The sequence below is a fragment of the Pteronotus mesoamericanus genome, unplaced genomic scaffold, assembly GCF_021234165.1.
Source record: "Pteronotus mesoamericanus isolate MK-2021 breed Mesoamerican mustached bat unplaced genomic scaffold, CSHL_Meso_final contig_82, whole genome shotgun sequence".
NCBI classification, from domain to species: Eukaryota; Metazoa; Chordata; class Mammalia; order Chiroptera; family Mormoopidae; genus Pteronotus; species Pteronotus mesoamericanus.
In genome coordinates this window covers 4,242,602-4,264,723 of record NW_026555265.1, presented here as the reverse complement: position 1 = coordinate 4,264,723, position 22,122 = coordinate 4,242,602, and the positions used below count along the sequence as shown (strand labels likewise).

At 36.1% G+C, this 22,122-nt stretch overlaps 1 protein-coding gene across 4 annotated transcripts in view; it reads right to left on the bottom strand.

Moving 5' to 3' along the window:
- The window catches only part of TP63 (tumor protein p63), a 219,811-nt gene that overhangs the window by 118,949 nt on the left and 78,740 nt on the right, over positions 1-22,122 (bottom strand). For all 4 annotated transcript variants that reach the window (XM_054585117.1, XM_054585118.1, XM_054585119.1 and 1 more), the window contains exons 2-3: positions 13,494-13,622; positions 12,570-12,702 (exon numbers count right to left, since the gene is read on the bottom strand). In XM_054585117.1, coding sequence (XP_054441092.1) covers positions 12,570-12,702; positions 13,494-13,622 — 262 coding nt within the window. The remainder of the gene's footprint in view (positions 1-12,569; positions 12,703-13,493; positions 13,623-22,122) is intronic.

Sequence of the window (22,122 nt, the reverse complement as noted above, 5' to 3'; positions counted from 1 at the left end):
ATAAATACAAGGTCTGTCCAGAAAGTATCCAGCCAGGTACCATGCAAAAGAGGCATTTATTGAAGAAGATATAAGAAACATTGTACATAGGACAGTGATGCCTCAGTCCCCTTCAAAATAGGCACCTTGGAACTTCACGCAGTTCCCCCAACCGCTATCAGCGGTCCTTTTGTATTTTCCTGAATTTCATTGATGGTCCGAACTCTCTTCCCTTTCAGAAGTAATTTTAGTTTTAGGAAAAGCCAGAAGTTGCAGGGTGCCAATTCTGGGTTGTAGAGGGACTGAGTCATCTGGGTGATCTGAGGTTTCACCCAAAATCTCTGCGTAAGACATGATGCATAAGCAGGCATTTTGTCGTGATGAAGCTGCCAATCACCAGCTGCCCATAGGAGTGTCCCTCTGAATCACCCGAATAGTGTCCACAGAGGAATGTTCAAGCTTAATGCAAAATTTGTTTCAGATTCATCTCTCTATTCGCTCAGTCACTTTGAATGCAATGGCCACACAGTACACATGCTCATTCAACTGTGTCTACTGCCCCCACTGACTAGTACAGTCCAATCATCATTGTTCACACACGCACATTCCAGTCCACTCTCCTTGGCTGCCGGGTTATAATGATGTGGCGCAAACCGCTCTCGTAATATTAACAATGGTTGGACTTCTTCTGGACATACCTTGTCGTATATTTAATTATTTTTTCTAAAGTATTATATTCTACCTTTTTATTTTCTAAATAGCATTCATGTTTTAAGGTGAGTCACAACTATAAATATCTATTTTAAAGTAGAGACTGGCCTAGAAGTTTCTTCTCTCTCATTGTGGTTGTGTGCCCTTGGGCAAGTCCCTCCCCGTTTGAAGCTTGAGTTTCCCTGCCATTAAAAACAAATATGTTGAATCACTAAATTGCCCAAGTGATTCTCAAGTATCAGAATCACTTGGAGGGCTTACTGAAAGATTGTTCCCCTCTGTCTCCAGTTTTTGATGCAGTAGATCTGGAGTAGAACCTCCCAAATTATACTTCTTAACAAGTTCTTAAGTAATGTCGATCCTGCTGGCTCTGAAACCACGTTGTGAGAACCAATGAATTAAACTATCTAGGAGTCCATGAAGCTGTGACTTTATTATCATGTTAAAATTCAAACCCAGGTATATCAGTAGTATATCCAATTTCAAAGCTTGTGCTCTTAGCTACTATACTGGAAAAGGGAATATTTCATTACGTTAAAATTACTAATACTTAAATAACTAAAATAAAGTAATATTTAGTAATTAAAAATTTTTGTCTGTGAGTTCTATGAGACCTAAAAGACACAAGAGACCATCAATTTTTTTTTTTTCTGAAAAGAAAGGTAAACTGCTACATGCAACACCTCATTTGGATGTGTCTGGAGCCTTAGAAGCTTGACTACTCTACATTCTACAAATGGACCTTGAGAGCCTGTTTGGAGGTTCTAGCAGGGGAGCACAGCTACTCCTATACCTCTGTCTGAAGAATGGTACTCTGCTCTATCAAGGGAGGCTGACCTCTCCCACCAAACAAACAGCTACAAGAGGGATGCACATGGAGTGGTAAGGGAGGAAGGAGACACCTAGCCAGCAAGATCAGCTGAATCAGCCCTGGCAATCAATGAGGTGACAGATGTTGCAGCTACATTGCCTTCCCATTCACTATCAGCTTTTAAAGCCTGCTCCAAAATTTGATCTTAGCCCTGGCCAGGTTCTTCAATTGGTTGGAGCATCCTCCCTTATACCAAAAGGTTGAAGGTTTGATTACTGGTCAGGGCACATACCTAGGCTGCGGGTTCATTTCCCGGTTGGGGCACACACTGGAGGGAACCAATAGATGTTTTTCTCTCACATCAATGTTTCTTTCTCTCTCTTTCATTCTCTCTCTTACATTCTCTCTCCCTTCCTCTCTCAAATCAATAAATGTATCCTTGGGTGAGGATTAAAATAATAAATGATCTTAGTTTGAAAAAAAACCAAACTGAACATTGTCTAGTTTCAAAAAGAAAAGGATAATCTAGTCAGATTTTACAGCATGGTAGAATATCTTCAGATATTATTTGCCTTTTTGGAAATACCAAAATACAAATCTACACAAATTATATTTTTCTGTATCAGTAATTGTTCTAACTGGAATTAATGATTGCCATTTCCCAGGTTTATCATGTTCTAATGAGCAACAGAAATAACCATCACCACAGGGAACTGACCACATGCAAGGTACCATACCAACTGCTTTATATGTCATAGCTCAAGTTTCAAAACAGCTTTTCCTCATTTGGCAGATTGAGAAACTGAGGCTCAGAAACAAACCACCTTTTAGTCAAGCTCATCCAATAGTGAATAACAGAGCTGGATTTAAATGCAGGCAGCCATTGACTTTCAAAGACTGAACTCTTTAGCACTCTCTTTGATAGCAAATGGAAAGACAGATCTAGAAATTTAGAACGTTGGATTTAATTCTGACTCATCCAGGAACTCTATTAAAAATGTTGAAGTCAACAATAATCAACTTGAACCTTAGTCTTCCCTTCTATTAAAGGAAAGCTGACTTAGAACTAGAACTAAAATTCCTAAATCTAATATTCTAGAAGTTTTCAATTTTTGTAGATTAAAACTATATTAAATAAACTGGTTGCCAGAGTAACATGGGTATTCAAACAAATCAGATTCCCCTTAAGTCAGCATGCTAGGATTTCAACCTGATCGGGTTTTAAGAAGAGCAAGGTCAGAATCAGCTCCCCCGTTTCTGCTAAAATCCCTTTCTGTTTATCTGCCCTCTTCAACTTTGTCATTCTGAATGCATACACAGGGAGCACAGTGTCTTCAGTAACATTGTTGAGGTTACACCAAAGACAGGTGTTAGGGGAACTATTTCCCTGGGGCTATCATTTCCAATTCTTCCTCCTCAAAAAAGGAGGGAAGGGTTTCTTTTTAGATTAAACACAAGGACTGCAAACACCTTCCCTCAGGCAATAAATTCTCTGCCAGTGAGCACTGCAGTTTACCCAAACACCAAAGCAGAAAGCAAACAGCCCCTTTTGTAAGGGAGGAGCTGTCACCTATCAAGTGATGTTTGTGAATTTCTAGAGAGGAAAAAAAAACCTTTCCCATATTTTATTAAGCAGACTGTTTGTTCAAGGTTTGAAATGCATACTTGTGTTTAAGGTAAAGTCCCTGGCCTGGCACTCCTGAACAAAGTGGTGCCTTCCGATTGGCTACGCTGTACAAAGAACAGAACAGAAAAACAATCTGCTCTTCCAGAAACACCTGAACTCAGTCTAAACTGAATGGATATTGAGCTACCTCATTAGCAACATAAGGAACTACAAACCCATTTTCCAAAAATTAGAGGTGTTTTGCTATGTGTAATATGCTTTTGTTCCATTTGTGTTCATAAAACTAATTCATAAAATTCTACCTGGCGTAAATTTTGGTTTAATGATTATTTTAATGGGACTAGCCATGGGGTAAGGCTCATAGGGCTACTAAAAGCAAGAGTTACTATTGCTGGATGGAAAAGGAGAAACGTTGTGTCGATTCCCATGTTCAAGACTAATCCTAGGGGAAAGCTTGGAAATGTGCTTCACCCATCTCTCTTTCATCACCTCCTTCCTCATATTGTTCCCATCCCAATTAGCCTTCCCCATCCCACTCGGAGATGCTCCATTCTCCAAAATGTCCTGCTCAGCTCCAGTCAAAACTACTACCACCCTCACACCGATTATAATCAAAAGTGTATATCAAGATGAACTATTTCATCTTGATGTGCAAATGACAGGAATTTCCTTTAATCGCCTAGACGTATTTGCATATTTTGAAGAAGAGATTATATAACCAAAATTGATTTCAAGTTTAGAGACAATTTTGCATGGTTGGTGGGAATGCAAATTAAGGGGAAAAAAGGACCCATGAAAACAAATTTGATAACATGTATCAAGAATACTGGTGTTCATACAATGTTACTTAATGATTACATTTCTAAATATCTAGCATAAAAATACTTTGTATATAAACATTCTTTTTAAAAATCTGTGAGTAAAAGAACAGTGAAATATATCATTGTATATCTGTGTAGTGATATATAATACAACAATTTATGTTGTTTTAAAGAGTTGTAAATAAGAGAAGAATGCTTACCCTAGAATACAAAGGAAAAGTAGATGACAAAATTTATATGACATGATTCAACTATGTTTAATAAAATCTATTTCTTCTAGGGAAAAAAATCTGGAAAAATGACTAAAATGTTCATAAGTATTATTTCTAGGTAGGAATTGTATATGCTTTGATACTTATAAAGTTATTTTAATTAGTATGCATTGCTTTTGTAAGAAGAGTGATTTCTTTATATTTATTTTACTATAATAAGTAATACATATTCACTTATCTCATAGAATTCTTACGAAGATAGCACGGACGAGTGATAACAAAAATTTTTAATTGAGTATATAAATTTATATGCTAGGAACTTGCAATGAAAACAAATCACGTAATGAAAATAACCATCACAATTCTCTAAGGTCTATGACAGATATTATGTCTATTCATACAAATGAGCAAAGAAAGGATCATGGATTATCAAGTCCACACAGCTGAAATTGGTAAAGACAAGATTTCAATTCCATTGTGCCTGAATACAAATCTCATGCTGTAATTCTAATGTAAGTGATTCATCATAAAGCCCTATATTAAATATAAGATAGTTATCAAAATTTTTTTTTCTCTTTTCCCCCTGCCCACCCTTCCCTCCTTTTCTCTTGTCTCTGTTGGTTTCTTTTTCTTTCAGTGTTGCTGGTCTTATTTTCCTTGCATCTTTGTATTGTTGGTTAGATTCCGCTTATAGGCGAGATCATAGGGTATTTGTCTTTCACCCCCTGGCTTACTTCGCTTAAAATAATGCTCTCTAGTTCCATCCATGCTGTCGTGAAGTATAGTAGTTCTTTTTTTCTTTCTGCTGAGTAGTATTCCGTTGTGTAAATGTACCATAATTTTTTGATCCAATCATCTATTGATGGGCATTTAGGTTGCTTCCAACACTTGGCTATCGTATATTGTGCAGCTATGAACATTGGGGTGCATAGGTTCTTTTGAATTGACATTTTGGGATTCTTAGGGTATAGTCCCAGCAGGAAAATCACTGGATCAAAAGGCAGTTCCATTTTCAGCTTTTTGAGGAAATTCCACACTGCTTTCCACAATGGTTCTACCAGTCTGCATTCCCACCAACAATGTATTAGTGTTCCCTTTTCTCCACAGCCTCACCAGCACCGGTTGTTTGTTGATCTGTTTAGGATGGCCATTCTGACTGGTGTGAGGTGGTACCTCATTGGGGTTTTGATCTACATTTCTCTGGTGGTTAGTGATGCCGAGCATCCATTCAAATGTCTCTGGGCCCTCTGTATCTCTTCCTTGGAAAAGCGTCTGCCCAGGTCCTTTGCCCATTTTTTGATTGGATCGTTTGTCTTCTTGGAGTGGAGTCGAGTGAGTTCTTTCTATATCTTGGAGATCAAACCTCTATCTGATATATCATTAGCGAATATATTTTCCCATAGGGTTGGCTCCCTTTTCATTTTGCTGATGTTTTCTTTAGCCGTGCAGAAGCTTCTCATTTTGATGAGGTCCCACTTGTTTATTCTTTCCTTTATGTCCCTTGCTTTAGGAGACATATCGGTGAAAAAATTGCTGCGTGGGATATCTGAGAGTTTCCTGCCAATGGTCTCCTCTAGGACTTCGATGGTGTTGTGACTTATATTTAAGCCTTTTATCCATCTTGAGTTTATTTTTGTGTATGGTGTCAGCTGATGATCCAATTTCAATTTTTTGCATGAAGCTGTCCAGCTCTCCCAACACCATTTGTTGAAGAGGCTGTTATTGCTCCAGTTTATGCTTCTTCCCCATTTGTCAAATATTAGTTGCCCATATAGACCTGGGCTTATTTCTGGGCTTTCTATTCTGTTCCACTGGTCTATGGGTCTGTTCTCATGCCAGTACCAGATTGTTTTGAGTATAGCAGCTTTGTAGTATAGTTTGATGTCCGGTATTGTGATCCCTCCTACTTTGTGTTTCTTTCTCAAAATTGCTGCAGCTATTCAGGGTTGTTTATGGTTCCATATAAATTTTTGAAATGTCTGTTCTATTTCTGTGAAATACATCATTGGTATCTTAATAGGGATTGCATTGAATCTATAAATTGCTTTGGGTAGGATGGACATTTTGATGATATTAATTCTTCTAATCCATGATCATGGTATATGCTTCCATTTATTTGTGTCTTCCTTAATTTCTTTCTTCAATGTTGTATAGTTTTCTGCATACAGGTCTTTTACCTCCTTGGTTAAATTTATTCCTAGGTATTTTATTTTTCTTCTTGCTATATCGAATGGTATTTTTTTTTTCTGATTTCTTCTTCTGCTTCATTGCTGGTATACAAAAATGTCTTTGATTTCTGAATATTGATTTTGTATCCTGATGTTTTGCCAAATTCACTTATTAGGTTGAGTAGTTTTTGGGTGGAGTCTACAGGGTTTTCTATGTACACTATCATGTCATCTTCAAACAATGATAGCTTTACTTCCTCCTTTCCTATATGGATGCCTTTTATTTCTTTTTCTTGTCTGACTACTGTGGCTAGGACTTCCAATACGATGTTGGAAAGAAGTGGTGAAAGTGGACATCCTTGTTGTGTTCCCGATCTTAGTGGGAAAGCTTTCAGTTTTTGCCCATTGAGTATGATGTTGGCTGTAGGTTTTTCATATATGACCTTTATTATGTTGAGGAATGCCCCATTTATTCCCATTTTGCTGAGTGTTTTGATCATAAATGGATGTTGTACCTTATCAAATGCTTTTTCTGCGTCTATCGAAATGATCATGTGTTTTTTGTTTTTTATTTATGTAATGTATTATGTTTATTGACTTGTGTATATTGAACCATCCCTGCATCCCTGGGATGAATCCCACTTGATCATGGTGGATAATCTTTTTAATGTATTGCTGGATGCATTTTTTTTTAAAAGCCTTTATTCAAATCTGCCTATACCGAACTGTAGTGGTTTTCTGGAAGACCAGAAAAGGGGGAAGTGGAAATGGGGAAGGAATAGGGAACTTGAAAAGGAGCAAAGAAATGAATAGGAGAAATGAGAGGAGGGTGGTAGTGGTGCTGTGAGGGCGACACTGGATGCCTGAAGATCAAACTAGGAAGAGAAGAGAAGGAAAACAGAGATGCCAGCAGAGATGCCGTCCTTGAAGTGAGCTATTGATATTGATGTCAGACTTACAATTGGGTAACGTTGTGCATCTCAGGTGCCTGGAGATCAAGACACATGGAAAATAACTGATGTTTATAAGATGTATCAGGAATCATAGTCGTTCCACTTTTTGAGCCAGGAGGCGGCATGTAGGAAGGGAGATTTAGATGGTTTGAGTGATTCCCGCACCAATGCTGCCAACTAGCCCCCGTGGCCTAACTGAAAGGATTTACTGAAAAATAATTTGTTCACAGAGTATGATATATATGATATATGTCATATACATATAATTTGATCACAGAGTATTATATATATACATATACACACACACACACACACACACACATATATAATGGAATTTATCAAACGAAGGCTTAAAACACTTGGCATACCAACAACTATTATGATGCTTTTCTATAGTATTTGCAAATAGCTATAGGTATGGTTCAAACTGAGTTATATGTGAGTAAACGTGTATGTGGTTGTGTGTGTGTGTGTGTGTAGGCAGGGAGGGTGAATAAGATAAAGAGCTAAAGAGCTATGGAGAGAATATTTATAAACTTTTGATCAATTAAAAATTTAGCAATTGAGTGCTTCGACATGATTGACGATGTTGCTTAGAAAATTCAGTTTTTTATTTCTTAAAAAAAGTCATTCTAATAAATGAAAATATGCATGGAATTTTGTATTCTTCCTGATAATATCTAATGAGAACTGTGACTTTGGTACAAAGGAAGGGCAACATCAATAATAAATATTCTGTTCAATAAAATAGACTATTCTCTGAGTTCTTTAAAATATATTTGACAGTTGGAAGTAACGATTATAACACTGCCTAATGAAGTATTCAATGTGTGTAGACATAATATATATATGACAAGTACAACATCGGGGTGAGGGTTATAAAACCAATATTGTAGTCACTTTTCTACAATCCATTTGAAGCAGTAAATCATTGACTATCAATATACTGTAAAAAATTATGAATATTTAAGAATCCTTAGAGCAACCACTAAAAATATACAAAGAGAGATAACCAAAGCCAAAATAGAACAAATAAAATCAAATACTAAAAACAGGTCAAATAATCTACACAAAACAGCTTAACAGGGAAACAGAAAAGCAAAGATGGAAACAAACAAAAAATAAATGATTGAAAAATATCAATAATTACATTAACTATAAATGATGTAACTATACCAATTAATAGACAGAGATTGTCAAAATGGATTAAAAACAATTCAATCATATGTTATCTAGAAGATACACACTTTGAATGTAATAATAAAAATAGGTTAAAAGGAAAAGGATAAATATTTACCATGCAAACATTAATCAAAATAAAGTGAGATCAGTTATGCTAATTTAAACAAAGATAATGAACCTTAGAGCAAAATAAATTACTAGGGATAAAAATAAATATTATATAACCATAAAAGGATCAAGAACACAAGAAGATGGAACATAGCATATAAAAATGAAATTTTGGCCCTGGCCGGTGTGGCTCAGTGGACTGAACGCCAGCCTGAGAACCAAAAGGTTGCCAGTTTGATTCCCAGTCAGGGCACATGCCTGGTCTGTGGGCCAGGACCCCAGTTGGGGGTGTGGGAGAGGCAACCAGTTGTGACATATCTCTCACACATTGATGTTTTTCTCTTTCCCTCTCTTCCCTTCTCTCTAAAAATAAAATCTTTTAAAAAATAAGAAATAAATAAAAAATGAAATCTTATATGAATCTTGGGTCATATAAAATGTAAGGCATTATGCTAGATGCTATGGCATAAGCCTTTCCAAATACAAACACACTACCTGCTCTTATGACATGTAGAGCTGAAGAGTCTTCATGTATATCTTGGCTGGTACAGTAAGAATTTACAACAATGGATAGGTCAGGTAATTACCACTCAGATCTCTATGGAAAAATTTAATTCAGCTAAACAGGGCTTCTTTCTAAGTACAATGAATAAACAAATGCAAAATTAAGAAATATGTAGTTTCCAGAAATCATTTCAAGAGAACATTCAGGTATTAACATCGTTATCCACCTCTTGAAAACATGATAGACATGATTAGACAGTTCACAAATAATGTAAAGTTGAGATGTAAAGTCACATATCAGACAACAGAATCAAATGCCAATAAGGACCTTGCTAATCCAATGCAGCACATTCTTCAGTGACATTACAATCCTTCTAATGAAGAAGGCACACGCATTCTCTACATTTCAAAATTTCCTTTGTTAAGCAAAACAACACATTATGATCCCATTTCACGACTGGGTGTTAAAGTGAAGGTATATCGCAAATTGATAAAAATGGGGTGACATTCTCAATTTCAAGATTTCTGTCCTTAATATGACTTGTTGTTTCATGTCTACAGACTCATATTTCTTGCATAGTAAAACAATGCTTGGCTGAGATCCCAATTTTTTATAGTATATTCAGAAGGAAAGGAATTTATGGGCAGAGTTTTGGAACTATATAGCCATTAACCAATACACAGAAAAGTGAAAAACATGCTACTAAGGAGTAGAACAAAAGAGCCCCACACCAGTTACAGCAGCTGTCACTTTAGAAAGACTAGGAATCTCAGAGGATCCTAGCTCTTACCCTCCAAACCAGGACACAAGTTACAACATCTGAGCAAGTCCACCATTTTTCCACTTCTGTTGTTTGGAACTATTGTTACTGTCTAGTCCTGCCTATGTGGCCTTCACACATGGACATATGTAAGGATACTGAAGTAGTCATAAGACCAAGTTAGACCCAGGATTCATACGGAACTATGACTTATTAGCAATGTTTCAGTTCTTTGGAAACAAAAATAAGGCAGCCTCAGATGGCAATTTTTTAAAAATTAATTAAGTTCATCCTTATTTCATTAGTATATTTATTTTAATAGAGTTGTTTCCAAGTAATCTACTTTGTTCCTTCTACTGACAAAATCCGATATCCTTTTGTTTTCCAGGTTTTTCTTAGTCACGTCAATATTTAACTTCTTTCAAATTTCCCATCCTGGGTCTTATTTCCTAATTTCTTGTTACCCTCAATTTAATATGGTAAACAATTTCAAGCTCAAAACTGCTAATAAATGATGGCCAAACTCTGTTTCATTGTTCCTAATTAGCAATGGTGTCTCTTCAGGGGAAGGAAACATATGGAGGCTCTGTATCACACTATTATCCCATGGGGGAAGGGGGAAGGTTTCCCATATAGATCCCTAAAATACATAGAAAAGGAGGTACCCAAGAAGAAATGGATCTAAAGTTGCCCTTCAATACCGTACTTTGGAGGAAGAAAGTCCTTTTGAAGAGAGCTGTTTGAAAGAGAAGTTTTGATTTCTCAGGTAACTTTCAAGTCTCATTTTTTTTCTTAACTAAAAAATTTCTGAGTGTTTACATGAAACAAATACTGGGCAGGACAGAATATGGTCCCTGTATCCTTTAGAGACAAAGAAATAAACAACTGTAATGTTGTATAATAAGTAACACGCCTACAAATATATCTCCGTTGCTTCAGAGGAACGGTCTCTAATTCAGACCAGCAGATAATAGTGATACAAAAATCTTCCCAGAGAAGGTAGGGAAAACTGGGTGTTGAGGGATGGATAGAAATTGGTCAGAGAGGAGGAAAACAAGGGATGTTCTCAAGGAGAAAATCTCAATAAAACCAAAGAAGCAAGAAATACCATGGCATGATAAAAATGTACCTGAATATTGCAAAATATAATAGGAACTTTAAATGAAAAGTCTTGATTCTCAGTTTTAAACTTTACAACTTTTGCTTGTTTTTATGAGTCCAAGAGTCAGAATAGAAAATCTCTGGAGAGACTATAAAAAGGTAAGTTTGCCTAGGCAAGTGCTCCCTATTAATTTGAGACAATATTATTTAGTAAATTGAGGATATTTCTAAGTCACTGTCAAATCAGAATTTATACATATTTATATTTAATAATAATGTATTCCAAAGCCTTGAATGACCCGCTCCTTGGATTTATCTGTCCATTTCTCTTCAGTAGCTCAAGGACAGCTAAGGATTGTATTCATAATAAAATGGAAGGAGCCAAAGAAGGATAATCATTTTTTCTTATTAATATAGTAACAAAGTACCAGTATATTTGCAAAGTTACAACTTTCTATTTTTGGTTGTTTCCTATCCTATTTTCTCACTTCAGCTTCTCCCAATAATAAAAAGTACAACTCATAGCAAAAAGTATATTGTGAAAATTCTTGTAAAATCTTATATTAGACAGGAAAGCCAATGCATACCAGAACATCTCCTTACGTTCTTTCATTTGTACCATTTCTTAAAATAAAGTCATTTGAACCTCCCCTCCAAAAAAGGCATATTATAAAGCGCCCTCTTTAATCACATCTGTGGATACTCTATAACACCCCACACTTTTTTTTGTTTTTGTCATTTTTTTAATCTAAACTAAGTTTTTCTTTTTTATTTTGATATTTTATTTTTATTTTTTTACTGTTGTTCAAGCACAGACATCCACTTTTTCTAGTTCTTTTTTTTCTAGAAGTCTTTTTTTTTGGTTTTTGTTTATCATTTTTATAGAAAAGCAGGACTTGTGTGGTAAAATATTTTTTAAAAAAGTAAAAAGAGAGAGAGAGGGACAGAGAAAGAGAGAGAGCTTCCCAGCATTATGGACTGCACAAATACAAGAAATTTTATCTAAACATCTCAGAAAAGTGTTTTACTATCATTAACCCATTATGCTCCTCTGCTGTCTGGGAGATACAGGGCATATAAGGTTTCATCATTTTATAGATGAGAAACTGAGGCCTAAGGTAATAAGTGAGTCAGCAGTAAATCCAAAGAAAGCCTATCATATGCATTTGTTATCTTCTTTCTTCCTGTCCTATGGTTAGGTAATGAAATGTGTGTTCTCAGAGCTCCTTCACTAAAGAAGGATAGTTGCACGAGAGAGGCAGTCTGCCATAGTATTGTAGAAAGTGCTTCGGATAGAATTAAGATCTCGATTCTGGTTCTGTCTCCACTAGTAAAACCTTGGGTTGGTACCATGCCCTCTAAATCAAAATAGACATGAAGAGCCAATTCAAATAAAGGATGTAAGAAATCATTGCCAAGCCTTCCTCACACATCAGTGGAAGCACGTGTTATGGAGAGTCGAGGAAGATGCAGAATCTATCAGCTCCCAAATTTCTCTCTGCTAACCTAAATGACCCACTTTCCAATGGCCTTGCCTATTCAGAGCCACATGCATTTTCATATGCCATGTAAAAGACAGGTGTAACAGAGGTTAGCATGGCTCACACATTAGAGAGGCCCATGCCACTCACCCACATGGGATCGCTCAGGTCTGAGTCTTGCATGCGGATACAGTCCATGCTGATCTCAATCTTGTTTGTTGCTCCATTTTCTGATGGTTCATCTACAAAGTTCAAGTCAATGGGCTGAACTGAACATATGGGCCTACCATAAAGAAAAAAAACAAACAAAAAAGCGTGTTAAGCTTGGAAAAGGACTAAAACACACTCACTAGTTGGTAATCATTTAGCTCTTTCTGTCTCAAAGGTGGCCAGGCTCAGTGGTTGCTGTCAGAAACCCTAGATTTGAATCTTGCCTTAACCACTTACCAATTGTGTAATCAAAGACAGTGCAAATCTAAGCCCTATTTGTAAAATAGGAATTATGAACCCTGCTCCCATCAAAGAATTATTGGGTGGAACACAGGAAGGAACAAGTGTATCAGGGATAGATTATTTTATTGCTCTCTCAGGGTCCCAAGTGCTCAGATATTTTTCACTTTCCCTTTAATTTTTTCATTTATCCAATCCAGATCTTCAGAAAGAAGATAACAATCCTTCTCTTAGGAAGGCATAGATGACCAAGAAAATTTAGTGCTTTACTGCCTCAGTGGTGTATTTCCATTTTAAGAGTAAATGAGTCTTTATGCCAAAGGGACAGACTTTGAGTGTCAGGGAATTGTTGGGGAAGTTATTTTGGGTTGGGTAGTAGAAACCCTCTGATCTTCCTAAACTATACTACCTTGGAATAATAATGATCTTTTGGTGCAGAAAAATGAATAAATCTCCACTATATTTTGAACACAGAGACTACTGGAGAAGTAAAATTTTCCCAACAATATTAACTGATTTTTATTGATTCCAGAAATATGCCCAACTAATACAATACTTTGCCCATTCATATTTACCTAATTATACCAGTTAAAATATAAATTTTTTTGCTGATTTATTACTTACTGTTCCAGAAAATCCCAGATATGCTGGAAAACCTCTGGACTGAGGAATTCACTTGTCTGTGTGCTCTGGGACATGGTGGATCTGTAATAACTTTCTTTCCAAGAGAAATGAGCTGGAGTTTCTACAAACCTTAAAAGGACAAAAATGAAACTAGGGTCATAGTTTCTGTATTTATAAATACAAAATATTTAAATTAAATCATACTTGATGAAGAAGAAAATTAACTGAATCTTCAAAATCATGCAAGCATATATAGTAAATTTTACAAGTTACAAAATTGCATTTCTTCAGGTAGTATCATGGATCTCATTTTGCAATAAAATCAAGCAATGGTGTCTTCAATCAAAGCTCTTCTCCTTAACTAATAATGTTGCTACAGCTTACACTTCTGCTATCCAACATCTATGTTCGGCACATTTCAAAAAGAAAATAAACATTCCCTCATTAGGTCTGACAGCAAGTCTGACCTATTATTAAACTCATTTTATAAATGTCTTAACTGATTATCTGCTCATTCAGCCTCCAGCAAGTAAAAAGTAAAATCAGAAAACAGAAGCAAGTTCAGAAACTTAAATTTCACCCTCGGCATAATCAGTTCTCTCATAACTACCATCTTAGCATCATGCCCAAGGACAATAAACTCAAGTTTCTGGACCTAGACTTTTTTTTCTTAATCACTAGTTACCTACTTTGATGTGTGTGTGGGTGGTTTTTAATTGGAGAGTGGAATTCTAGTTAGACTAAAGGATAAGCAAACATCTGAATATGTTGCAAATGAATCCTATTTCTGTTTGCTTTATTTGGTTGCTGGATCTTCAAGTTTGCCTTTATGTTGAAAAAATTAACCTTGATCCCTAATATGGGAAGGAAAATATCAGCTTTCTCAAGTCAGGCTTTTTCCAAATCTGCCTGTTATCTGCATAGATCATCTTAATATGTAGGTCATTATCATTATCGGTAGACTAATTTTATTCCAGGATGAAATTAGCTAAGCTGTTAAACATTATTTCTATTGTTACAAAGAGTTAAATAATGTATTAGAATAGTCAATCATTTTAAATTTGCAAATGAATGCTCTGGTCTAGTTACATAATAGAAGATAACAGCATTGAATTTATTGTTGATTTCAAAGCTATCAGGAGAAGCACTTTCATTTACTCAAGTCAAACATGTACATAGAACATCTATTATTTGCCAGAGAATACAATAGGCATTGGAAATAAAAAGTGAATAAGATGCTCTCGTTCTCTAGAAGGTCATAGTGTAACATGTAAGACAGGAAAACAAATCTCTGATAAATGTGGTAAGACTGTGTATAACATTATAAAAAAGAAGAAATACCATCTCATTTAAGAGGTCAAGGAAAGAGCCTGTAATGATAAGAAATTAGCGAGGGCAAGTAAGGACTAATGACATGAGTGATCAGCCTATGGCAATCACATAAACAAAATACTAAAATGGAAAATAACTTGATGTATATAAGAAAAGTAGATGCAACTTCATGTTAATAGAATGCAAAAATTCAGGGTGGAGAATGTTGGTAGGTAAAGTTGAAAAAGTAAGTAGAAACTTGTATACTATGTTAAAATAAAAGCTAAAATACTTCAATACTTCTAATGAGTATTGAAGAATACTTTTGCAAGGTATTTTAAAATAAACTTTTCATTTTAAGACTATTGTAGATTCACATGCAGTTATAATAAATAATACAGAGTGAGTACAAGTACCCTTTGTCCAGTTTCCCCAATGGTAATTAATATCTTGCAAAACTACCATGTAATACCAAAACCAGGATATTCACATTGATACAATCCACTGAACTTATTCAGAAATTCTTACTTTATTTTATAGAACTAAGTACACACAAAACACAAACAAACATAGAAATGAGTGTGTTAGTGTTGTGTGTATTTAGTTCTACAAAATTCTTTATCACATATGTGAGTTAGTATATCCACATCTACAGTATTAAATAATTTGAAGTACACAGTCAGGATATGTTTTATATTGATACATCCGAAAGTTGTGTGAAGGAAGGATTTAGAGCAAAGCAGTTCACAGGTAAAATGGTTATTTAAGAAGCTAGTGCACCAGTCCCAGTAAGACAATAGGATGATAGCAGACATGGGGATGCAAAGATAGGGATTAATTCAATTATTAGGGAAAAGACTAAATCAAATATTGTGTATGTTGTTAATGCAGGGAGAAGGAAGAGTTAAGGATGACTTCAAGTTTCCAGCTTTCTTGGATGGGGTGGCTGGTGACTTCACTAACTAAATCAGTAAATACAGTTGGAAGATCTGGTTTAAAATGAAAGGAGAGATGAGTTCCATCTTAGAATCCTGAGTTTGAAATATCTACGGAATATGCAAAAAGTAAAGCAGACAGTTGAATAAGCTTAAGCTCCAGGAAGACAAATGGATCAGAAGTTTAGGAGCATAAATCCTTATCACAAGGTACAAGTGAATCCACGAGAGTGAATACAATGACCTATGCACAGCAGGGGCATTGAGGAGAGAACGTTCCCTATCTGGAGAGACTAAGAACTAAAAGTTTACGAGAAGACACTGAAAAGTTCATGGATCTTAGATACCAAAAGAATAATAATTTTAAAAAGGATTGACACTTTTGAATGTGGCAGAGGGATCCAGGAAGACAGAACCTGAAAGTTATCTACTAGGTCTGATATAAGTAGGTCATTGGAGCCTTGACGCTAACACTTTCCATAGATGAATTGAAAGCACCAAGTATATTTTAGTGATTTGAGGAGTAAATAGGGGATAAAAGAAAATATTTTGATGTATTTGGATGAAAAGGACTTGCATTATACTTAAAAAGGTAAAGCAGAACAGAAGTAGCTGGTAGGGAGAGGGAGGCATTTAAGACACGAGGAAGAGTGGGGCAGGGGCATCTAACCCGGCCCGGGGTGGCTATGAATGCGGACCAGCACAAAATCATAAATTTCCTCAAATCATGATGAGATTTTTTTTGCTTGTTTTCATCAGTGTTTCTGTATTTAATGTGTGGCCCAAGACAACTCTTTTTCCAGTGTGGCCCATAGATGCCAAAAGTTTGGACACCCCTGGCTTAGAGGATGTTCCTGAAAGAAGCAGACAGAAAGGGGTTAATAGGATAGGTTGAGATAATAGCCTTGCACTTAAGCCACTAAGCCCCTGTTCCAGGATAAGATAAAGGAGACAATATTAAGGATGGATATACATGTTTACAGAGGACAGAGTTCATGCCTGATAGCCTCAGTTTTCTTGATGAGGCGAAGCAAAGGTATCTGCTAAAAATGAGGGAACATGGTATTGAGTAGCTACTTGGAGGTAAAAGATGAGGGTTTTAAAATGTGGCTCAGGTTAGGAAACATGATTTTCCATGATTCCAACTTGCAGAGTTTTGTAATTCTCTCTGGTTTATATCATCTGAGAACAGTAGGGGAAAAGTAGATAAAAGCACCATTACTGTTGTTTCACTGAATATGTTGTGGGTACCAGAGAATTGAGAGAAGTGTGAAGTCTAGCTCGAGATCCAAACTGGAAAGAGCAGAAAAAGGGGCAGGACAGGGATAAGGCTGTAGGAACAAAGAAACTGGATGTCTTTATGAGTCCAAAAGCACATATAGAGATGGAATAAGGTGAGAAATTTAAACTTGTGGAGACAGAAGTAAAAGTGGGCTATCACAGTGTATGTTGTACACAATGACCATATCTAAAGAAATTACCTATAATTTGAAGAGCATCTGAAAATATATTTCATTTTAATTGAAAGGGTAAATTAATTTTATTTATTTTCTTTTTGGAGTTGGGACAGACTTGGTTTGTACACTCCCAAGTAGTGAGTCAAAAAGAAGTGAAATTTAACAGATCTAATACTGATCCCAGAGTTACAGAGAATAATCCCATGAATGATGCTGTTAGGTACATTTGATTTACATTAAAAAAATTTTTTTTCAGGTAAAACTGAAGGAGAAGAAAATGGGGAAAATATAAGTAAAAGAAATTCTTCTCCAGTGACCAATATGGAGACAAAGAAATGAATTATTCAAACACCAAAGTGCAAATAAATTTGAATTGTGATGGACTCACAAGTACATCCAAAGACCTAACACTATGATTGGTATTCTGACAACCAGCTGAGCCCTAGAACATAAGCAAAGAACACAAAGTAGATTCTCAGCACTAATGATCACGTCCTCGTTATTTTTCTATTATCTGCTTTTGGAAGCCATTAAAAATATAGTAAAATTGCTCTGATTAAAACAAACTAATACATTCTGTCTAAGTTTATTTCAATTAAAGGCTTATGTACAAAGGATTCAACAGCATGTCTACTGAGTATTTAATATGTGAAATGTTATCTGGAAAATTTAGTGATGAATGAGACACATTGCTCTTCTGAAAGTTTAAGTTTAGTCCTGGAAGTAAAACACTTTCAATGTTTAATTTTTACCTTGTGTCATACCTTTTGTCTTCCAACTGTTAATTTCCCTTCTTAAGGGCGGGAAAACCAGCACAGGTCATTCGTTTTGGTGTGTGCTCTATTTGCCTGGTGAGTGGCTAGAAAGAACTGCCATGGATTGTGAAAAGCTTTCACTTCACAGGACCTATTTTTCTTGTTGACATATGACAATCTTTAGTCTCAGAAAGGACAAGGAAGTCATTCAATGTCACTCAGTAAATGATAAAGCTGGGATTTAAAGTTAAGGCTATATGCCTTCAAAATTTATGCTTTATTAAATTGTACATGTGACTTCTAATTTTTACTTACCATAAAAGTTGGGCAATATGAAGTTTTCCTAGTTGGCACAATTATTTTTTTTTTTTCTGTAAAAGGACAAAATATCCTACTAACTCTGTTTTATCACAATAGTTATCATTTTCCCTAAAAATAAGCAGGGGAATGGCATGAGAAAGCTAGTACTGATCCCTGAATGATATTACAGAGTATCTGGCCTTTCTGCAGATCGCAATGTTACATAAGTAGCTGACTGTTAAATGTAGTGTTAGACAAAAGAGCTGAAGTCATTATTGCTCTCCAAAGGGACAAGAGCATACAAACACCCTGGGAATGTCCCCATTTCTCAAAGTGGTTCAGTACTCTGAACATGGCTTTTCCTTCTTCTCCCTTCCTTCCTTCCCTCCCTCCCTTCTTTTCTTCCTATTAATCTATTATATTATTGCTTAAACCCGTATTACCAATCTCTCCAGGTCTTTCCCAGAATAAGTCTTTTGGTTGGCCTCAGGAGCATTCTAAACCACACAATTCTTTTTATATTTTTAGTTCAAAAACATTCCCACACTTTCAGTTTACTCTGCTATTATTATAACCATTATCATTATAAACTATCATGCTTAGTTTTAAGGATGCCAAAGAGCACCTTGATGCCTTTTAGTAAATTACCTCTTTACAGCACCCAACAGTGCCCAGGAACTCTGGAGAAGAAAATTTATTCACACGCTTGAGATAAATCCTCCTCTAGAAAGTCACTCATATAATCTAAATCAGATCCATTAACAACTTTCTTTTGTTAGATGAATTTTTTTTCTTTTCAACTTCATGATGAAAATGACCAGGTTGTTCCTTTACTCTGCTCACATCAAAGTCAAACCCGTATGTCAGCTTCTTGGCAACAAAACTTAAAAGGGTAAAATGCACTTAGACTATAACTTATGCTTTAACATTTTCAGTTTGCCACAATTTGAACAACAGTGTTTCATAACCAAAGATTCTTTTTTGTATAATTTTACAGAATAAATGAAAGTCTTAAGAAAATCTCTTTTGTATTTTTTAATGTCCATTTCTCCTTCATTACACCACATAGTTGATTACACCCTTTCATCTTCAGAAGACTTCTTTTCCCAATATCACCTGGCTTAAGACTTAATGGCCCACAGCTTGCTTCTTCTGTAACCCTTTACTGTGCAATCCAGTCCCCAAATCCTCTCATCAAAGTTCTGTACTTCTAGTATTAACTCATCAGTTCTTAATTCTGAGGGAGTGACCTTTTCTCTCTCAGGTACCAAATCCTCTAAGTCTCATATTTTGAGCCCCACCCTCTATCCTGACCAATTACTGCCTTAGTAGCAATACATTAAACACACAAATTGACAATAGGGAAGAAATGGTTTGTAAAATAAGAAACCACAACTTTTTAGAGGGTTTTTTTTAGAATAAGATCTGATACATGTTAAAAGATAGTACCTAGCAGTAATGTCTTATACTTAATCAATAGATCATAAAGATTTATTTATTGAGAAACACAATTTGTGGACATCATTGTGAAAAGAGAAAAAAAAAACTTCCACCTCTGGTTCATCTTCTATGCACTTCTTCTATATATATTTTTAGATCACTTACCTGAAAAATGTATGGTATATTTACTTGTCTATCATCAGTTTCTGCCTCCAGAATGTAAATTCAATGGGAGCAGATTGCCTGGTTCATTGCTGCATTTTCAAGACTGAGAATACCACCAGGAAGTACTCTAGAATATTTGTGAATAAAGAATGAGAGCATGGGAGATTTCATGGACTGGATTCCCACTATGTATATTTAACTATATCCCTCTCCTGCCCTCCAGAATAATTCCTAGCACTTTATTGTTAGTTATTGCCTTAGTTCCACTTAGAGATGTGAGGAAATTATAGCTACGAACAATTCAGAAACTTTTGTGTTACAGCCTCTTGAAGAGAGAAACTTACATGAATATATATCTTTGCATCCCTATAGATAACAAAATTTCTGACATAATAATGGGGCATTCATAAACATTTGTTGAATGAATGAATAAATGGCCTTTGCTCACACAGACTAGCAAGGTTAGCATAAAAGTACAGGTTATATCAACTTCCAAGTCTTTATTTCTCCTGATAGATCACAATGACTTTTGTGAGGAGGAAAGTGGATACTTTACAAAAATGAAAGAAAAAAATTTACAAAACAAGCACAAGAACAAAGAGACATATACCCCTCAGAAGTCCCTGAGGACTTCGATGTCATGGTACAACCCCCAAAATGAGGTTCCCAACGGTGATTCTGAGTCACTGAGAGAAGTTTACACAGTGCACGCTATTCTTGGCTTATAAAGACAGCAAGTATGCCTTATTTTCAGAAATATCTACATTCCAATATGGAAAAATAAAAGCTATTTAAAGATTATATGTGTATCTAGAAGACTCAACTACTCAAAATGACATATTTCCTACAATTCCCTGGTAGATAAGTTCTGTTTTTACTAAATCATTATAGAACTTCGTGTTCCTTTCTGATCAGGATCACTTCTTGTCTTATAGTGCAGTTTCTTATTTACAGTTTCTACTGAAGTGGTTGGTTCTTAGAGATAAGAACTTCATTTACCTCAGTACCTGGCCTTTCCGGGTGGCTTCCTGTTCTTGCCTAGTACCTGGCACCAGGTGAGTGTCACATAAATGTTTGTTGAAGGAAATGTGTGGAGAGTAGAGTAGAAATAACAATGCAAACATCTACAGCAGAAACAATAGTTAACATTTCACTGCTTCTACGGACAACAAGGTCCTTTGCAATGTGCCTCATGTGCGTTGATTTTTATAAATTTCTATGATGTCCCCACCAACATTATCCCATGTTACAGATATGAAAACCGAAGCCCAGTGGAAATTTACTTCCTCAAGATTATATGGCACCTGGTGATGATGACTCTGGGGTCTTAAGGATTTGGTTGCAGAGTCTCTTGTCTGTTATTGTTAATGGTGCTGGGCAAGTTATTCAGCCTCTCTAAGCCTTAATTTCCATACCTGTAACAGTGAAGAAGAGAATAGTACCTATCTCACATGCAGAGGGACCTTGAATCCTTAACATAGGTTACTCCATTTCCCCAGCAAGGTGCAGGAGGTGTCTGGCACACTGTAAAGTTCAGCAGAATCCCCTGGCCCATATTTGGAAAATACAGAGTCACTGTTGCTACCTCCAAGAGATTCTGGCTCTGGAAGAGACTCAGGAATCAGCACTTGACAGCAACTGCATGTGAAAAAGCATGGCTTTGGGATTCATCTAAATTTAATACCTTTAGAGTTTTTAAATCTGAATTTTTTCCCAAATATTCATCTTCAAATAGGCAAGTTATTATCATAGTCTTGTTCACTAAAATATCTTTTAATCATTGAATAAAATAGTATGGTAGCCCTGGCCAGCTGGCTCAGTTGGTTGGAGCGTGGTCCTTTACACCAAAAAGTTTCAGGTTTGATCCCTGGTTGGGGCGCATATGGGAGGCAATTGACCAATGTTTCTCTTTCACATCGATGTCTCTCTCTCAAATCAATAAACATATCCTCAGGTGAGGGTTAAAAAATAGCATGGTGTAAAGATTACAGTTAATATATAACACATAATAAATGCTAGGCATCGTTTTAAATACTTTATGGATATAAGCTCATTTAATACACCCAACAACCCAAGAAAAAGTTAGGTACAGAAAAAGTGTAAGCACTTTCCACAAAGGGCGGCCAGCAAACCCGGCAGGCTGACTCCAGAGCCTGTGTTCCTATTGCACCGCACTGACTCTCCAGCGAGGGCCGCAGGTCAGAGCCCTGGCTTACAGGTCTTTGGCACGTCCCTGTCCCTCTGTGGGGCTCAAGTTCATTCTCTC